At 41.8% G+C, this 19,585-nt stretch overlaps 1 protein-coding gene across 5 annotated transcripts in view; it reads right to left on the reverse strand.

Moving 5' to 3' along the window:
* The window catches only part of LOC150045740 (neurotrimin), a 1,008,551-nt gene extending 991,114 nt beyond the window's left edge, over positions 1 to 17,437 (reverse strand). For 2 of the 5 annotated variants that reach the window (XM_090319732.1, XM_090319731.1), the window contains exon 1: positions 17,043 to 17,435. In XM_090319732.1, the coding sequence (XP_090175858.1) occupies positions 17,043 to 17,124 (82 nt within the window). In that variant the 5' untranslated portion in view covers positions 17,125 to 17,435. Of the gene's footprint in view, positions 1 to 17,042 lie in introns of all 5 variants that reach the window. The other 3 variants (XM_090319730.1, XM_090319735.1, XM_090319733.1) reach the window with 3 other exon arrangements.
* Positions 17,438 to 19,585: the final 2,148 nt, after the last annotated feature.

Raw genomic sequence — 19,585 nt, forward strand, 5'->3', positions numbered from 1 at the left:
AGTTGTAGGGCTTGAACTCCAGCTCTGGGCACTGTCCCTGAGCTCTTCAGATCAAGGCTAGTGCTATACCACTTCGAGTCACAGTGCTGCTTTACGTTGGTTAATTGGAGATAAGAGTCTCCTGGACTTTCCTTCGCAGGCTGGCTTTGAGCCACAATCCTCAGATCTCAGCATCCTGAGTAGCTAGGCATTCAGATGTGAGCCATTGGTGCCTGGCCTATGTTTGTTTGTTTGTTTTGTATTTGTTTATATTCAAAGGTACAATTTATATTTTATTCAGTCCTCATTTATTGTATAAGAGCTGAATTCAATCATAATGGATATTTGAAAACACATTTCTCCTCCCTTGCTTCAAATCAGAATGGAATTGAATATTTCATAATATATTCTTTGACCTGTGCTCAGGATCTACCCTTTCTCCTATTTGCATACCCCAAGGGAATCACTTGGCAAGACATTTTCTGGGTCTTCCCAGGCAAGAGCCTCACACATCTCACAAAGGCAGCAGTATCTTCTCAAACTGAAGTCTCCCATAATCTCTCTACTGCCATCCTTTTCTTCCCTCGATTATTTTTTACTCTCTCTTTCTCTCTCTCTATCCCACCTTCCCTTTTCTTCTTTGATTTCTTTGTCTCCTCTTTTCCTTCTTTCTTCCTTGCTCCCTTTCATCTTCCTTCCCTCCTCCCTCCTTTATTTCTCCCTCCCTCCTCCCTTCTCTCTATCTTCTTTCTTTCTTTCTTTCTTTCTTTCTTTCTTTCTTTCTTTCTTCCTTCCTTCCTTCCTTCCTTCCTCTCTCTCTCCCTCTCTCTCTCTCTCTCTCTCTCTCTCTCTCTCTCTCTCTCTCTCTCTCTCTCTCTCTCTCTCTCTCACTCTCTCTCTCTCTCTCTCTCTCTCTCTCTCTGTCTTCTTTGTCTTCTTTCTTTTCCAAAAATTTACTTAAAATAACTGTCATAAGTCTGACTCCACATCTTCATCCCTCTTCTATCTCTCACTCTACTGCTCTTCCAAAGGGTAAAGGTACATAACATTCCTTGATCCTTAAGAAGTATGTGTGTGTGTGTGTGTGTGTGTGTGTGTGTGTGTGTGTGTGTGTGTGTGAGAGAGAGAGAGAGAGAGAGAGAGAGAGAGAGAGAGAGAGAGAGAGAGAGAGAGAGAGGGAGGGAGGGAGAGAATAGGGCGGTAGGGAGAGGGAGGGATTGGGAACAGGAGAGAGTTATTAATGGGGCTTGAATTTAGTGTCTGGATCTCTTGCTCAGCATTTTGTGCATGCCTAGCACCCTACCACTATGCCACAACTCTTGTTTCTGATTGTTAATTGGACATAAGTGTCTCACATATTTATTTATCTGTCTGGGCTTGCTTTGAACTGAGATCATTAGACCTCAATCTCCAGAATATCTAGGATTGTGGGTTTGTGACCCTGGCACCTAGCTTTAGAAGTAATTGATATTACTAATATTCCTTCTCATAATTTACACCTTTTCACCTTGATGACATCACAGTGTTCTGAATTTCCTCCTGTTCTCACCACCTCTTATCAATGTGCTTTTTCCTTTTATTTCTTTCTTCCTCTATTTAAACCAGATCTTTCTTCAACCTTTATCTGCCCTCATTTCTGTCCATGTAATTCTCTGCTCTCTCTCCCTGAGTAATTAACTGTATCGGGGTTGAAGATGCTTTTGTTCAAGCTCCATCTCTCTCGAGTTCCAAATCTACTTGACTAACTTCACTTTGGAAAGTCCCTGGAAACCCAGCCTAACCCATATTGCACTCATTACCATCTCCATCAACTCACATTTGAGTTGTTCATTCATTAACTAGAGATCTTCTTATAATTTTCTTTATCATTCATAATATCTTCTGTTCTGCGTCTAAGTCTCAGACCTTCTCCCTCTCTAATTCTTCACTGCTCCCTGTCTTTCCATCTCTGCAACTCTCAGACCTAATTGGATACAACTTCTTCTGGGAAGTTGCCTTTCTATAGTCTTGTTAACTCTTCTTAATCCATTTCTCACATTGTCACTAGAGTGCCATTTTAATAACCACAAATACAGATACATAATATACTATATATATATATATCCTGATTGTGTTTCTATCTAGCATGTAGTCTTCCCTTCCTATAAAGTCTTCAGTATGAATCATTCAGGTTCTGACCTCTACCTACAACTCTACCCATACTTCTTGTCTTTCATTTCACATCCCTCTCCCTTCACCCATCTCCTTAAAACTGTACAAATGCATTTCACTTCACCAAATTATCTGGCCATCCTCAATTCTGATGCTGCTTATTTTCCTCTAGAGTTTGACATGTACCATTTTCTTCTACTTGTAAACTCATCTCTCCTCTTACTCATATCTGTCGTGAAGTTTCTTCTACACCAACTCCTCTGACGTGAAGTATCTATACTCTGCCAGAGAAAACCTGACTTGCTTTTTTTCCAACCCTTACCACATTATATTGAGTTGCCTATTTCACCAAGCATAAGAATTATGTCTACTTTGTGGTTTAGTCTAGTACATGACAGAATCTAAATAAATAATTTTGAAAGGGATGAAATATAAATCTAACTAAGAACATGGCCATAGCCTCAGATGTATCGTGCCTTTAAATCCATAAATACAGATGATGTAGAGATGGCACATCTCTGTCAATTTCAGATGACACAGAGTTGATGACGATGGCTCCTTGAGATCCAAAAATAATCTTGATGGATTTAAATAACAGACCAAAGCTGCAAATAAAACTTCAAACATTATAAAGAAAGACTTTTTAAAGGAAATCAACTATAAGAAAGGATAGGAGAGAGCTTGTATAACGGCTCATTTAGTGAGCGATCTAAGCCAAACCTCAATAATAGTGATATATCTTTTAAAAGAATGTATTAGACTGGAATAACTATAAAGTCCATACATTCCCTGGTATTAATCCTCTGCCAAGTAGATTATTTCAGCAAGAATGTGCTGTGGTAATAACTTTTAGGGTGATTCTTATCAGTCAGGACATGTTCAAACTTAAAAGTTGGGTGATTAGAGGTCTGGAGACATGACTGGGATAATCACAAGAAGGAACACAGGAAGTCAGTAGAATTCATGTTTTAGAAAGCTATTGTGTCTTGATAGTTTTAAAGAGGAGAGAAAGAGCTAGATAGATAGATAGATAGATAGATAGATAGATAGATAGATAGATGATAGATAGATGATAGATAGATAGATAGATAGATAGATAGATAGATAGATAGATAGATAGACAGAGTTACAATAGGATTGAATTGAACTGCAACTAAAAGAAACCTAATTAAATAGTATGCAGGGTTAGTACAACTGCTATCATCTTGAACTTGAACTCCTGCCATTAAACTATAGGAAATTGTCGAGAGTCAATCACTTTTGATTCCCTAAAATGGCATATTCTTGAAATTTGACCTGAAGGTTTCCTTCCTGGTCATCTTTGATGTGTAGTGTGGTGGTGGTATCTTCATGATGCCTCCTAGACCTTCCTGCAGTCACTGTTCCCCTCCCAGGCAAAAAGAGAACAACAATAAGGATCAGAAAGCACAGTCCACCTGAGTACATTACTCAAAACCCTATCTGTCAATCCTGTGTACATTCTGTTAGCTTGAGTTGCATTGCAAAACCAGAGCCAGATAATGTTAACTATGAGACATCTAAGTCTCTTCATAGTCATCTATAAGGGAATCTTGGACATGAGTGTTACAAGTAGAAACAATGATCTTCAATTTTCATAACTGAAAAGCATTGTTCATAACTAGGAAAGATAGAATTGGTGTTGAAGAAGCACAGGAGGGCCACTGAGAATAACAAAGTGTCTTCCCACAGAGTTCATTAACTACGAAAGATGTGTTAGGGCCAGAGTTTGGCCTAGTGGTAGAGTGCTTGCCTACCTTGTATGAAGACCCAGATTCGATTCCTTGGTATCACATACATAGAAAAAAAAATGGAAATGGTGATGTGGCTCAAGTGGTAGAGCTCTAGCCTTGAGAAAGCCCAAGGACAGTGCTCAAGCCCTGAGTTCAACCCCAGGTCTTGGGAAAAAAAAAAACAACAAAAAACCAAGAATGAAAGAAATAAGTGTTAGTACCAATTATTTTTCAGCTGCCCCCACACAGTAGAATCTCTGGTTTTGTTTTGCTTTTAGTGGTTTTCGTTTGTTTGTTTTATTATTATTACTTTTTTTTTGTCTGAATTAGGCCTTGAATTCAGGGTCTAGCTGCTGACCCTAAGCCACTTTGTGCTCAAGACCAGCACTTTACCACCTAGCTTTTTTGTGTACTTTATTGGATGTAAGAGTCTCACCAGGAATTTTCTGCGCCCAGCTGGCTTCAAGCCATGATCCTCAGATCTCAGCCTCCTTAGTAGCTAGGATTATAGGCATGAGCCACCAGAATCTGACTGTTTCTGATTTTTTTTTTTTTGGTTTTTGGTTTTGCTTTTAGTTCTTCCAAAATAAAGATGACCTCCTACTACACACTCTTTAAGAGTCAGACCTGGGCATCTGGGGATTTGTTGCCTTGGAATGGATGCTGGTTAAATGGACTCCCAAAGAGTCCAAAAGGAGATAGAAGAAAAAACAGAAAGCTTTGGATTTGATGATGAAGTTATTTTGGTGTTAGACAAAACCTTAACAGTGTGTGAAAGCAATAAAAAATAATGATAAGACATTTACATCCAATTGAGAAGTTTTCAGGGAAAATGTAGGAGACATAAAAGCTACTAGTTAACAACTCTTTCTTCTTGTCAGCATTAGCAAAATGGTACATACCATTCTGGATGCTCATGGTTGGGCAGATGCATTGTGGGAGGAGCTATCACTCTCTTCCATATCTAGGGGACATTTCACAGTACCTGTTTGGAAGGAGAACTAGATGCCCCAGTAAACAATTTCAGGGTCAAGCATGAAAGAGAATAGATGTGAAGAAGCAAGAAATACTCTCCAATCCCTTTTCATCAAGTAAATCCTTTCAGCCATCTCTCTCTCTCTCTCTCTCTCTCTCTCTCTCTCTCTCTCTCTCTCTCTCTCTCTCTCTCTCTCTCTCTCTCTCTCTCTCTTCAGTTTGTCCTCATTGTTTCTATTGTTCCTTCTGATGCCAATAATGGAGTCCCCATTCCCCATCAGAGTAGCAACTTCCAGCTTTAAGTAAGTTTATCCAGAAATAGTGAGCTCCACAATGATGACTACCTATTTTTCCATAAGGTGTAGTTTATAATTATAGCCAGGAAGGATTACTCATTTATGGAGCAATATGTTTAATGTCCCTTAAAATATTGTCAAGGAAACAGAGCTGAAGTGGATAGCATAATTTCATAAATGGTACATTTTGAAATTAGGCTTTTTTTAGTCTATCCATAGTGAATCAACACATGCATAATATAAGGGGTTGAACTAACATCTCACCAGGCTTCTTCTGCTTCTTCTTCTCTGCCTTTAATTCTCCCTGTCTTTCTTTTTGTCTGTAATACTGAACATCACTTTTTTTTTTTTGGTGAATCATGGGGCTTGAACTCTGGGCCTGGGTACTGTCCCTGAACTCTTCAGCTCAAGGCTACTACCCTACCCCTACCCCTTGAGACATAACCCAACTTCCCATTTTCTAGTGATTAATTGGAGATAAGAGTTTCATGGTCTTTAGTGTCCAGGCTGGCTTTGAACCTTGATCCTCAGATCTCAGCTTCTTGAGTAGTTAGGATTACAGGAGTGAGACACCTCACCTGGCTTGAACATCACTTTTGTCCCAGCTACCAAATGAAGTATGCTAGGCATTTTAGAATCTATATGGTAGGCTATGATCTCCTGGATCTCACGGTCTGGGAAGGGAGGTAATTCCACTAACATGCTAAACAAAAGACAAGATGCAGGGGAATCACATAGGAAGAATGATAGGCTTTGGGGAGATTCTGAGCTTTAATTTTGGAATTTTATAAAAGATTTTTTTGAAATAGATGCAGGTATGGTTTGAGCACACACCGAATAGTGTATATCTGAAGAAGACAACCTTAGAAAATTTGAAGAGCCTATAGAGAAGCAAGGGCACAGAATTAGGAAAGAGATTGCAAATGGAGGCCAGAGGCAAAGAGGCTTCATCCTGCTTAGATTTGTAATCAGAAGAGCCATGCTCTTCTGCTGAGAAACATGTGAAGAACAATACATTAAAAAGCCTAAGGAATAGCCAGAATAACTACAAAAGAGCAATCAATACCCTTTCTTTGGATGGCTGCACAGGAAATAAGAGGGAAATTTTGAAATATTTGAGGCAGGTGAGAAGGACATCAAGTCTTTGATGCCCTACTGAAGAAACATTTTACCTGACCTGTATACACAGGTATACATGTAATGATAATATGGGTAATGGCAATGCTTTGAGGTTATATTTATTGGGTACTTACTATGTTCCTGGTGATATCCAATATCATCTGCATTAATTTATTTAATCTTTCTAGCAGTCCTATCATTATTGCCATTTTAAGAGTAAAACTGAGTCAGATGGAGCGTGATTCAATTGCCAGAGGTCTCAAACTAAGAAGTGTGTCCCAGCATGAGTTTGGACCCATATGTCTAGACTCAGCATAATTATATCAGACATGTGATCTTGGTATCCCTGGGTATATAGTTCTTGAGAGATGGCTCTAGAGGAAAACATAAAAACATGCAGGATGCACAGAGATCAACACTGTACTATAGATATTTAATTTATCTTTCCCATAGTGCCACCTGCCTTCCCTTGAAAACATGCCATTTTTCAACTAATATTCGATTTTCAATGAAGTCCCTTCACCTGTACCTTTGCTTTGGGGGAGGACCTTTTGTAGTAGGTTAAACACTAACTCCTCTCCTTACTGGAATCTACAAACTAAATGAAGTCTGGATCAAAGTTGGGTACCTTAGCCTCGACTTTGAATCTATGATCTGAGCCATTCTCTCCTAGAAAACCAGGACAAGAAGGATAATTATGCATATTTTTGCTATACTAGATGGTTAGCACTTTTTTTTCAAATAAACTATACAATTCCTCACTTCCACCTTGAGCATTTTGGAATGACTAAACTTCTGATAACTAAAATTTATAGTGGTGGGATGTGGTACAGTAAGAAAAAAAATAAATAAACAGGGAAGTAAGAGCCAAGGAAGATCCTTAACTGGTCTAAGATACATGTTGTCATGTATTCCAAAATCAAGTCCCTGGGCTGGTCTTAAATAGATCTAATATTAGATTATCTCTCAGAATCAGTGTTATGGCTTTGAAGTAAAAGTCCATATAATCTTTTTTTGGCCTAACAAAATTAATAAAACTTTCTTTCCTTTAAAAAAAAAAAAAACCTTGCTCTTGTTATACACGAATTAGCATTGAGTTCATGAGACCAAATTTCCAGTAACCTATTTTTACAAAATTAAGAGCAGAGAAACAGCTGATTACAAAGTAATTTAAACATAACTGACACTAACCCAGAACTACCTGAGATATTCTCTTTAGCTCCTGAGCTAAATGCATAAAGGAACGCAACATCTTTGTTTTTAATTTCTTTTTTTTTTTTTTTTTTTGCCAGTCCTGGGCTTGAGCTCAGGGCCTGAGCACTGTCCTTGGACTTTCAAGGCTAGAGCTCTACCACTTGAGCCTCAGCACCACTTCCAGCTTTTTTTTCTATGTATGTGGTAGCGAGGAATCGAACCCGGGTCTTCATGCATGCTAGGCAAGCACTTTAACCACTAGGCCAAACTCCCGGCCCCTGTTTTTAATTTCTTTTAAGTCATTTATTTATTTTCTTTTTTTTTGGCTGTACTTCGCAGACAATAAACTGAGCTTACTATCTACAGTGGCTCTCCCAATCTGGGAAAATTACAAGAATCTATAAGAAGGAAGAAGCTTCTAGTTCATTTCTTTCTTTTATCTTTCTGTCTTTCTGAATTCCAACAGTCCACTTTAGGGAGCTATCCTGAGTCACAATGTCCATTACTAGTGACAGGAGCTGGTTAACCTCTGAAGCTGCATTGTGGAGTCTCAGAGCTGCAAGTAAGGGCTTGAAATCATTCATCTTGAGAGCCCCATGTTTGTCTGACACAGAAGGGTGAATTTTGAGGAGGAGTCAAATGGCTGTGGGGGTCATCCAGTGTCTAAACTTAACACAATTCTGCACCTCCACTCTACTCCCCTGTGTGCCTCTCAGATTTGCTGACTTCATAAAATATGGACAAGCAAGTTTTTACTCCTGCACGCACTGCAGGAGCTGACCTGGCTTGAAGGGTAGAGCAGGCATCACTTCTGCCTAAATCACGAGGCTAGGTATGACTCATTGCTCCCAAGACAAGAAAAACTGTAGAGACAACACTGCCAACTGATAGAAAGAAGTGAAGCTCAGTTGAAGAGAAATGATCCTCACTCTTCAGATTCCGTTTCTTCTATGGCCTGCCATTACTTAGTGCTCTCCCAATTCAGCATCAAAGGCCTCATCCTTGATCTTCATTGAAAGCCTTCCTAAACGGCTCTTGGAGGAAATCTCATAGCTGGATCATTACAGAGTCATGTTTACACCTATACTGTGCAAAAGTGAGGCAGACGCAGGGATAGGCGAATTATAGTTCAAAGCCAGCGTACACTAAGATATTTTGACTTCTAACTGAAAGACAAACTAAAAAAAAAAAATGAATGGGGGCATGACTCAAATAATAGAGCACTCGTCTAGACATTCAAGAAGCCCTGAGTTCAATCCAGAATAATATTAAAAATTGGATGAATGAGTGAATGAATGAATGAATAAATAAATAAGAGTTATTATCACTCCTCATTCCCTCTACCTGAAATAGGGTAACTATTTAATCCTTTCCATTCACCCTAGGGATACTTATGGACAAATATGCATGACCATGTGCTATAGCTTGTAGTGTTTATATGCACCCACATACCACTTGCACAATCTGACTGTTTACTTATATGTGGCTGTCTTTATATCCTTAGCTTCCTTTATGCAGAATATTTGGAGTATTTTCTTCTAGTGGTGCCACCTATCAATGACTCCCCTCAAAAACACTATTGCAGTATTGCAACATAAAACTCCAAACTCCTTTCATCCTGGTTTTTTGGTTTGTTTGTTTTAGATGCAAAACAGAAGAGCCATAGATGGAGCCTGTCTTACTCAAGTTTACAGAACATTTTTAGGTATACTTTAAGGTATAGTTTTTATACCCTGTGGTAAATCAGAACCAGTATAAGATATTTTAGGATGTCTATACAAAGACATGATCACAGGAAATTCTGCCCTAATTAGTTGGTGACTGGATCTCAAACTTGGCGTCTTTGTAAAGCTGCCCAGTTGTGTCTATAGTACAGTGAGCTTGGGAATGGCCAGCTTAAAAGATGAAGAACATCAACAAATAAACATGGACAGAAGCCCTCTCTGAGTACCTACCTGCTGAAGACCTTCTGACTTGTGAGCTGGTGTCAGGAGAAGACTTGTTTTAGGATGCTGAGTTTGGAAGTATCATGGATCCTTGGTAGAAATTGCTGATCCATTTGCTAGTGGCTCATTTCTATAACTCTAACTATTCAAGAGGCTGAAATCTGAGGATGACAGTTCAAAGACAACTGAGGGGGGAAAGTTCATAAGATTTTTTTTTATCTCCCATTAATTACCAAGTAGCCAGAAGTACAGTTGTTGGCCCAAGTGGTACAGCACCAACTTGGAGTAAAAAAGCTAAGAGTTGGCATCCATGCCGAGTTCAAGCTGTAGAACACTAGAAAAGAAGGATAATTGCTAAGAAGTGTCCTCAACATGGATGGGGGGAATAAAACTGAGTTGCCTCTATAGTACATAGGAGGAGTTTTGAGATACTTCACCTCCTCTGGTTGTGTAGAGCTGGAAATACAAGCTGATGTATTAAAAGAAGATGGCGTAAGGAAATAGCTATACACTCCTTCTGCTAATGAAGTCTGTGTATTATGTTAGAAAATCTAAATTTGGGTGCGTGGACTGTGTCACAGGTAAAAAGCGTTCTCAAAGAAGAGGTAAATATGAATCGTATATAATCTGTGTATGGCTGGCATTGACCTTACTCAACTAGCTGCCTGAAGAAGGATTTTCCTTGGTCTTATCTACTTTGGTTGTCTTATGCTGTGCCAACACTAGGGCGTTAAGAATTGCTGATTACCCCATGACAGGGAAAAGTAGCAACAAGACCAAATGATTCCCACCATCTTTTACCATCTTGCAAATAACTGAAGACATATTGGGCTTTCTGAGCAACTTCTTACAAAGGCGTGATATGAAGGATGGAAGGTAGTAGCATCTCTGTTCTGTGGTGAGACAAATCTAGTCCGTGCATCCTCCCATGGCTTTCTCATGTGAACAAAAATTGATTCATTTGCACAAAAGACCAGAGGTTGTCACTGAAGTTTCATTTTGCTTTCTGGCTGCTCCAACCCAAAACAAAACACAGAGGTCACCCTAAATCTGTGGTCTTAACTTTCAATTGCTTTTGTTCACTGTGATATTCCCAGTATGTAATGTCCAGAACATGGTAGACACTCAATAAACATTTGCTGGTTATTGAACCAGCAAAGAAGTAAATAAAGAAGCAACTAGATAGGTTGTTGGCTTGAGGTTAGAGCTTGGTGGTACTTCCAAGATGAGCCAACAAAGCAAATTTAAACAAGAAAGTACAGCCCCAATCAACTGGTCTTTTGATTAGTCTTTTATGACTGCGAAGTCCAATACTTTCACAGAAGCTTAGGGGAAAAAATCAAATTTAGTAACCTAAGATGTCCTCAGTAACAGATCTGAAGAATGTGTTTTCCAATATTTGATTCCTTAGCTTGACAGTGTCTCTTGAAATACTCTTTTGGGCCATGAAAATGTGAATCTTTGTTGGTTTGTTTTGCAGTGTGCAAATGCCTTACAGGGCTCTTCTGGCAGGGTTTCTGGTTTTCCTTTTGCAAATAAACAGAAGGCCATTTCTCTCCCATGACTTAAGTGGGAGAGAGTCTGTGATCACCTGTCATGATTTTGGAAGAAGGAGAAAAGACCAGGCAAGTAGAAAGCAAGAGAAAAATGGGAACATGCAGAGTATGAAAGCGGAGGGGGATAGAAAGCAGAAAAGAGGCAAAGATAAATTGGATATGGAAAATGAGAGTGTCAAAGAGACCAAATGGCTGAAGACGCTGTAATCGATAGGATCCCAGACATCCTGGCTGGGGATAGCTGAACTCACACCATGGTTAGCTGGTTTGCCCTCCCTGGTGCTTCACCCTGTGGCCTGGCTCCCCGTGATTGGGAAAGACAGACACTCCCCACCTTCTAGGCATGCCTTCATGGAGCTGAGCCACCCCTGCCAGCCTGACCTAGATCTGTCAACTGATCAATTATTTCTCCCATAGAAGAGGGGAGAAAATGCAAGGAAGAACGTAAAAGGAAAAGAGGAGGTGAGGGAAATAGAAAGAGCTAAGAATACGGGGAGAGCAGGAAGAGAGGGAGGCTTTGGAGTGAGAGAAAACAGGCAAGTGGAGGAATTGCATTGTCTATTGGCAGAAATAGTAAGAATAGGCTTAATCCTGAAGGTTGCATAAGTAAGTAAACATCTAGAAAAGAAGACAAAAATTCTCTCAGAGTTCCTGGACAGATACCATAACCAAAGCAGACACTATATATTTGGTGACACTAGAAATTGAACTCAGGGTCTCTCATTGACCAGGCAAGTATTCAGCCACTGGAGCCACCCACACTCTCAATTTTTTGCCTTTAATTTTCAAATAAGGTCTCATGTCAACTTCGCCCTGGCCAGGTTCAGACTGAGATCTTCCTATCTCTACTTCTTGCATAGCTGGGACCACAGGTACCCACCATTCTACCAAGCTTGTTGGTTGAGGTAGGGTCTCCCTCAATGTTTATCTCAGCTGCCTTCAAACTGTGACACTCTTTATCTCTATCTCCTACGTAGCAGCAACTATGGGTATGTATTGGCACTGAGGACATTTCTTTTCCTCATCTTCTGCTATTCAGACTTAGATTCTACCTTCTATTTCCCCATTAAATCTCCTTCCTCCTGCTCTCATGCTTGTGGAAGTCTCCTCTGAGCTATGGCTCCTGCAACCAGTGTCATGTCCATTTCAAATGAACTGGGGAGGGAGGGAAGGGAGTCGTGTGAAGTGTTCTCCCTGCACATATCCTTGTAATCTCCACTTGTTCTTCTGCTCTGAGTGCTCTAGGAGAGAACGACACATCTACCATCAGAACCCAGGATCTACTGGCATGAACCACTAAGATGACACTGGGTGACCAACCTCGAAGCCATCACCTACCTTCTGCTAGCATGTTTTCCCTTTTTATGTTTAATTTGTTTTTATTGAATTTCAAATGACTTCAGACATAAAGTAAACATGTAACAAGCCAATAGAGCAGAAAGGAAGTAAGTGCCATAAATACAACCAGTCTCAGCATGGAATTCCACTTAGCACGACATGTTTGGAGTGTTACAAGCATTAATGAGTCCTTACAACACCCAGGGGAGTCGCTCCCCGGCCTGGCAGGCAGGTAGGGAGACAAGCTCAAAGAGAGGAAGATTTCTTCCTATAGGAAACCTAGGCAAATAAGAGTTCAGGTGTACATACATTCTCCTCAGAGCTTGCCAGGGCCTCAACAACTGGCTTGACACTTGGAGGGTATGGACACAGGGTTTAAAGATGTGGACAGACCTCTGTGGAGCCAAGTTTTGTATTCTAGCTGGTGGGTGGAAATAAGCCATATGCTCCAATCCACAAGATCTCAGAGAAGAACCAATTCCCAGGCTTTCTGATCCTTCCATGACTAGCCAGCAAGAATGCTGGGAATCTCTTTAGCGTGTAGAGTCACATGACCTGCATTGGCTCACACTTCCTGCCACTCCTGGGGACATGATGAAAGCTTACTGCTTCCTAAGGGCTAGGCTCTGGCTACAGACAATAGTCGCATGTCTGATCCACCCATGACACTTGACCTGAAGCAGCATGGGACACTGAAATTTTTCTATGTTGGGGTACATGCAAGAAGGACTCCAGAGAATTCTGGAAGGCACTTCCCACAGGGACCTAAGAGAGACTTTGAAAGATACTATTCAAGACACCTTTGTTAATACCTGGATTATAGGAGAAGCTTACAGAGAAAGAATGGAAGCAAGCCACTAGTGATTGAGACCCAGAATCCTTGTTACAGGAGACTGAGATCAGGAGGATCACAGTTTGAGGCCAGCTAAGACAGAAAAGTCCATAAAGACTCCATCACTAAGGACAATCAGCAAAAATCCAGATTGGAGATATGGTTCAAATGGGAGCAAGCAAGCCAAGCAAGTGCCAACACCTGGCACCAACAAAAAGATAACAGAAAAGAGCTGTCACCAGAATGAGGCTGCACACCTGGTAACTAAAGCTGCAATACCAAAAATGGCCTTCTTCCAACACAGCCCACCGCTCTTGGCTGGCACTGCCCTGTACTTCTGAGTAAATGCTCAGAGGACCAAAGAGTTTGTTGGGGCGCAGGTGTGTGTGTGTGTGTGTGTGTGTGTGTGTGTTTGTGTGTGCGTGCGTGCGTGTGTGTGCGTGCGTGTGTGTGTATGTGTGTGTGTGTGTGTGTGTGTGTGTGTATGGGACTCTGCCCTGACAGGAAGAATTGAGGGAAGCTTCATGTGAGGTACCCTGTACACCTGGCCATAAACAGCCCCCATGGGCAGTTGCAAGAATGGCAGTCAGGTACCACTGTTCTAGCACATTCTACCCATGCTTCCATGTACCCACAATGCCCTACATCCTACCCTCTCAAACTTATCCCAGTTTGCTGGTGAGCCCTGGTACAGTGTCATCTGCCTGTCACCCATCCCAGTCCCACCACCCAGCTTGGCTAATCCATGACGACCATTTGGAATAGGAACTGAGGCTCCCTGTTGTGGTGCCCAGAAGTGCCCCCCACACTGAGCACAGGAGAATATGAATTTAGTCTCCTCTCTTCTCTTGTCCTCTGGCCTGTACCTATAGCAGTGGTTATAGGATGTGTACTGTGAGGGGAGCCTAGAGAAATGAAAAAGGCATGAGAGAAATCTAGCCAAGCTAATTGGAAAGTGTTAAAGGTGTAACAAGGAACAATAAGTCCCAGGAAGGAGGAAGAGTCTGAATGATTGCTAGAAAGAGAAAAGCCACTGCACTGCACATGCAGCCATGCCTTTCTGAGCGAGATCTCCTGATAGGTGGTGGGCAGTGTGCTGAAAAGGACAGTTCCTGGTGATGGGGGGAGGGGACAGTACCTCTAGCTAATCAACCCCAGTGAGTCTCAGGGCCTGAGCCCCAGGGAGCTAATCACCCCCGCCCTGCAGCTGCAGCCACACTAATCAGCGCTGATACCCGGCACAAATTTCCTCCTACTCTAAGCTGGTTCATGGTTGCTTGTTAGGGGGGGGCGGGGGGGAGGGAGGGGAAGGGGGACCCTGCTAGCACCACATGCCTTTTGAAGAGGTAGGAAACCCAGGAAGTAGCAGTCCTAGGAAGAGTGAGCCTAAAACAAAACCAGAGGAGAAGAAAACAAAAATTGCATCGGAATGTGTACTGCATTCTAACTAGTCCCGTGGGTCAAGGCAATAGGAATGGGTTATGGCAGGTGAGCCCGGGCTGCCTCAAAAATTCTGTAAGTTTCATAAGAGATAGCTGGCACACTCCACATCCTTCCCCTGAAAGAGAAAACAGACATCACCTCTTCTGTGTCCAACGTCCATGTGGTATGGGAGGGGTTCTGGGGAGGTCTAGCTGCCTTAAAATTGGGCAGTCTTGTTCTATCATGACACATTGAAGCCTATTTAGAGCTGTCTGGATGTGGCCAGCACAAATAAAGCCACCATTCTCCTTAGGAAATTCAAGATTTGATGGAGTGGACCAAGGTTTAAGAAATCCTTGTTCCCTCCCCCAACCCCCTCCCTGTCATCCTAAGAGAGGAACACAACGGAAATTTACATCTCTGCTTCTCTATGCAGTGACAACAACTCAGAGTGTGAGCAAACACTATGCTTCCGTGAATTAATTTTTGATGAAAAAAAAATCACTGAGTATGCTAATTTATATGTAAATTAAGTTTGGCCCTGGGGCTCCTGGCTCACAGGTAAGGCTGTAGAGGGTAGAATGTTGGTCATTGCCTCCAGAATGATTTTATAAGAAGTGGATCCCGGGACAGATGGCAATTATCCAGCAATTATCCAGGACTTGGGACATTTCTTCTTCCTCCCCGTAACTCCCCTCCCCCCTCACTCCACACATCACTGGTCCTGAAGTCAGTCTCCCCACAGCCAACATTAAGGGTATAGTCTCTCTGCAGGAGTCCTTGTGCAGGAGTACACACAGACACACATAAACACACATGCACATTCTGATGCCAGCTGCACATTATGTAAGAGGAGTCAACCAAGGATGCCTCTAAGTTGACTCTTTTCACTCCTACACCATTGGTGGCCCCAGGAGACAGGAGAGAAAGCCAGAGGCCAGTACCCTTGGGAGTTTAGTGCAGTAAGGAACAAATTCATGAATGTCCCTGGAAGATCTTCAGCTCTGAACTTCCTTGTCATCCATTGGCTCCTTCTATCCCCCATTCCCTTCCTTCTTGAGCCCCCAGCCCAAGTGCCCACACATTTAATTCCTTCTAGTCTGAGCCCTCTGTCTAGCTTGGGGAGAGCGGTGGCAGTCCCCAAAGGCTGAGCTCTGACAGGAGTCGGTAGGACTCCAGTTCAGAACAGGGCCTGATCATGAGTTCTCTCTGTTGCAGTGGGAAAGGGAACTGAGCTGGGTGGGACCTCCATCCTTTCTTCCAGAAGGAACTTTCCTCTGGGGGTCCCACCCAACCTCATAGGACAGAGCCTTGCCTCTCTCCTTCCACCCTCCAGCCTTCCCTCCCTTCCTCTTGCTTTTTTTTTTTTTTTTCTCTGTCCCTCCCTCTTATCATTAGCCTAGCTCTTCCTGGAGAGTCTTCCAGGACCACACGGGGAAAGTTTTTCTGCCTGTTTCAACCCCTATGAGTTTGGGCATCTTTAATATGAAAAAGATAAACTACTAGAGCCTGCAAATATAGGGGTGGTGAGAATGAGCAGATGAGCGGCTAATTCTGCTGCTGGCATGAAAGGGCGGGGGGGGGGGGGTAGGGGGACCACACAGTGCAGCAAATAGACTCAAGGTGGAGAAGAATCTTAATGCACCTGAGCCCAGCTTTGCAAACACCTCACACTGGACAAGAAGCCAGACACAGCTCCCCAGCTTTGCTTCCCAGATTAAAAAAAAAAAATAGCATTCGATTCTTCCTGCTCCTCTCTCTTTGCGACTTAGAAAAGATTTCCTGACTTTCAGAGCCTGGGCTGGCTGCTGTAACTCTCTTTTATCTGCTTGTTATCTGCAACTTCCACACCTCACCAGAGCCCCTACCACCACAACAAAACACCCCCCACCCAAACACATTCAAAACTAACCCAGTCTGTCACTACCACCACCACCACAACCACAGGAAATCCATTCAGTCCTTGAAGCCAGATCACTGACCAGCACCTTCTAAGAGGCACCTGATTCTTTACCAGCCTGCATTTCCCTTCTGATTGCTCCTTGCTTTGCAAGTTCCCTGGCCGATATTTAAAGTTTCTTCTTGCAATTTCTTCCCCAGTCGTGTAGGCAGCATGTTCTCAAGCCCACCTACCCTCCCCATCGGTAATTTGCCCCTGCATTCATATATGCTGTTGCTGTGTAAGTGTGAAAAATGGACAGAAAGCCGGGAAGCCAGCACATAGCTAGAGAGAAGAATAGCAGACACATTTTACTTATGCATATACATTCCCCGATTTCATTCCGGTAGCAGCTACAATCCAATCAATATTCTCACAGCCTGATCGGGAAAATGAAGTCCCAGCCATGCTGTTTGAATGCTTTCTGGCTTCCACCTGCAAAAACCTAGCAGCAGAGCCCACTCCCGGACTCTGCGAATCATCTCTAAAGCTCCCTGTTACAATTCCTGAGTCTACCGTAGGCAAATCAATAGCAAGCTCTTACCTTGGAAGAGAAACAGAGCAGCCAGCCCCGCGAAGATTCCCCAAGAGATAGAATTGTGCATTTTTGCTTGGATGGTTTTCATGATTCTTTTTTTTTTTTCTTCTTTTTCTTTTTCTTCTTTTTTGTCAGGTTCGGGCTTTTTCTCTTTCCTTTTTTTTTTTCTTTCCTAGATGGACTGCGTTGTTCTCAAGCTTATCCAAGGAGATTTTAATCCAACGTGTTTGCTGAAGGACACGACAAGGAAGCCGAGGGTGTGAGAGTCTGACTTCTTCGTAATTATCTCTACTCATACTCTGGCACTGAGGCACATTGTACAATCTGGCCCTGGACAGCCCTCCTACAAGCAGCAATCATTGGTTCTAATCCAAGGATTGACAGAGCCACAACACATGCCGCGCGGGCACTCTCTCTCTCTCTCTCTCTCTCTCTCTCTCTCTCTCTCTCTCTCTCTCTCTCTCTCTCTCTCTCTCTCTCACACACACACACATACACACACACACACACACACACACACACACTCAGGAATCATTTACTGGGCAAATCAGGCTAGCTGATTAAAGAGACAGGAGCCTGGAGAGATAGAATGATAAATGTCACTTTGCCCCTTTTCTATTACTTTCATTTTTTAAACTGACAGGCTCAGAGCCTGAAGCATCAGAAATTCTCCCCCCCTGCCCCCCCCACCTCCGCCCCCTCCAGCTTTCCCTGGCCTCTTGAACTTAGATTCCCTTGCTCCAGGAAAATCCCACAGCTAGCAAAAGGCTTACGGGGAAGTCTTAAAGGGACATTTTCGTGCTCCGTGAAACTTGCAAGGATGAGTCAAATTCCATTTGTTTGGGTCCTATTTTCCTCTCAGATGGTAATATCATTCAGTGACAGCTTTCTTTTTCTCTCTTTCTCATCACCCTTTCCACTTTAGTCACTTTGAGCATAATAAATAACTTTCTATTTCCCCCTGCTGTCACTCCTGTTTCAGAATACCTGCCTCACTCTTATTTTTCATTCACTTTATTTACAACGAAGTCATCCAGTGTATATGATACCATGAAAAGGAATGGAGTTTCTGGAATTTGAGAAGTCCCAGAATCTGAATATAGAGATCTAGCTCCCAAAGAGAGCAAAGTCTGTGTTTCTTCTACATGCCTCAATTGACATTCACTAAAAGGACAATGTAAGCATCTGTGGCTCAAACTGAAGCTAAGCAGACCGGAGCTAGATATACAGAAGGACTTTCTGGATGTGGACTCTGTTTGTAGTTATTATATATTCTCAGAGAGTTGTAGATATCATCTCCATGATAATAGTTGAGAACGACAACCAGATAGACACAGATACAATACTTTTTTAAGAGATTTAATTCCAGGATTTGGAAGTGGATGATTCTCACTGTTGACTTTCTCTTATGGGAAGCTAGTTATATGATATAAACAAAAATGCAGAAACTGAATCCCTCACAGAGCCTTCCCTCCATGGCCCTCACAAACGCCTGCATGACTGAATTCCACACACATTTTGAAAAATCCTTCTAGATGGATCTCCAGGGCCAATTGCTGTAATACCTTTTGATCCCTATAAAAATAATATCTACATACATGTATAAGTACACACGTGTATATGCACACCCATGTGTACATATGCATGTGTACATATAGGTATATATGCAAACATATATGCAAAATGCACATATGTAAATATACACATATATGTGTATTTATATACACATATATGTATGTATTTGTATTGCTTATATACAAATATAGGTTGATATAAACAATATATTTATAATAATATTTAAACATTATATTTATTTAATATATATTTAAATTATTGTGTACATATACAATTATTTATATAGACCTATAAATAAATAGTACATAAACAATATAAGTACATATATGCACATGTATATAAATACATACAATATGAGTATATAGTTACATGCACTTATATATATTTCTATTATAATATTCTTTAAATATATATTTTGTTGTTGGTAGTAGTGGAGCTTGAACTTAGGGCCTGGGCACTGTCCCTCAGCCTCTTTATGCTCATGGCTAGTACTCTACTGTTTGAATCACAGTGTCACTTCCTATTTTTCAGTGGTTAGTTGGAGATAAAGTTCTCACTCTTCTGCCCAGTCTAGCTTTGAACTGTGATCCTCAGATCTCAGCCTCATAAGAAGCCAGGATTACAGGTACGAGCTACCAGTGCCCAGTTACATTTATTTTAATATGTAACTATACATTATATGAATCTATATAGAACCAACATACTGATGGTCTATAGTTACAAGAATACTTGTGAAGTTAAAACTTCACTGCAATTTTGAAACTGAGTGCACTGTTGATTTGGGGTCGTATGTGAATGTGAGTGGCTCCTGCAGTGGTATAGAGCATGATGACCTGATGACCACCTCAGCAAAACCCCTGACCCCTGAGACCCAGTTCCTCGTTCCAGCTCTCTGTAAATGGAGCGTCTGAGGGCAGGACCTTTCCCATTGGCTTGTGAGCTTTCGCCTCTTTGTAAAATCAGATAGCCAGGAT

This window comes from Megascapheus bottae, chromosome 27, assembly GCF_031878675.1.
Source record: "Megascapheus bottae isolate mThoBot1 chromosome 27, mThoBot2.hap1, whole genome shotgun sequence".
NCBI lineage: Eukaryota > Metazoa > Chordata > Mammalia > Rodentia > Geomyidae > Megascapheus > Megascapheus bottae.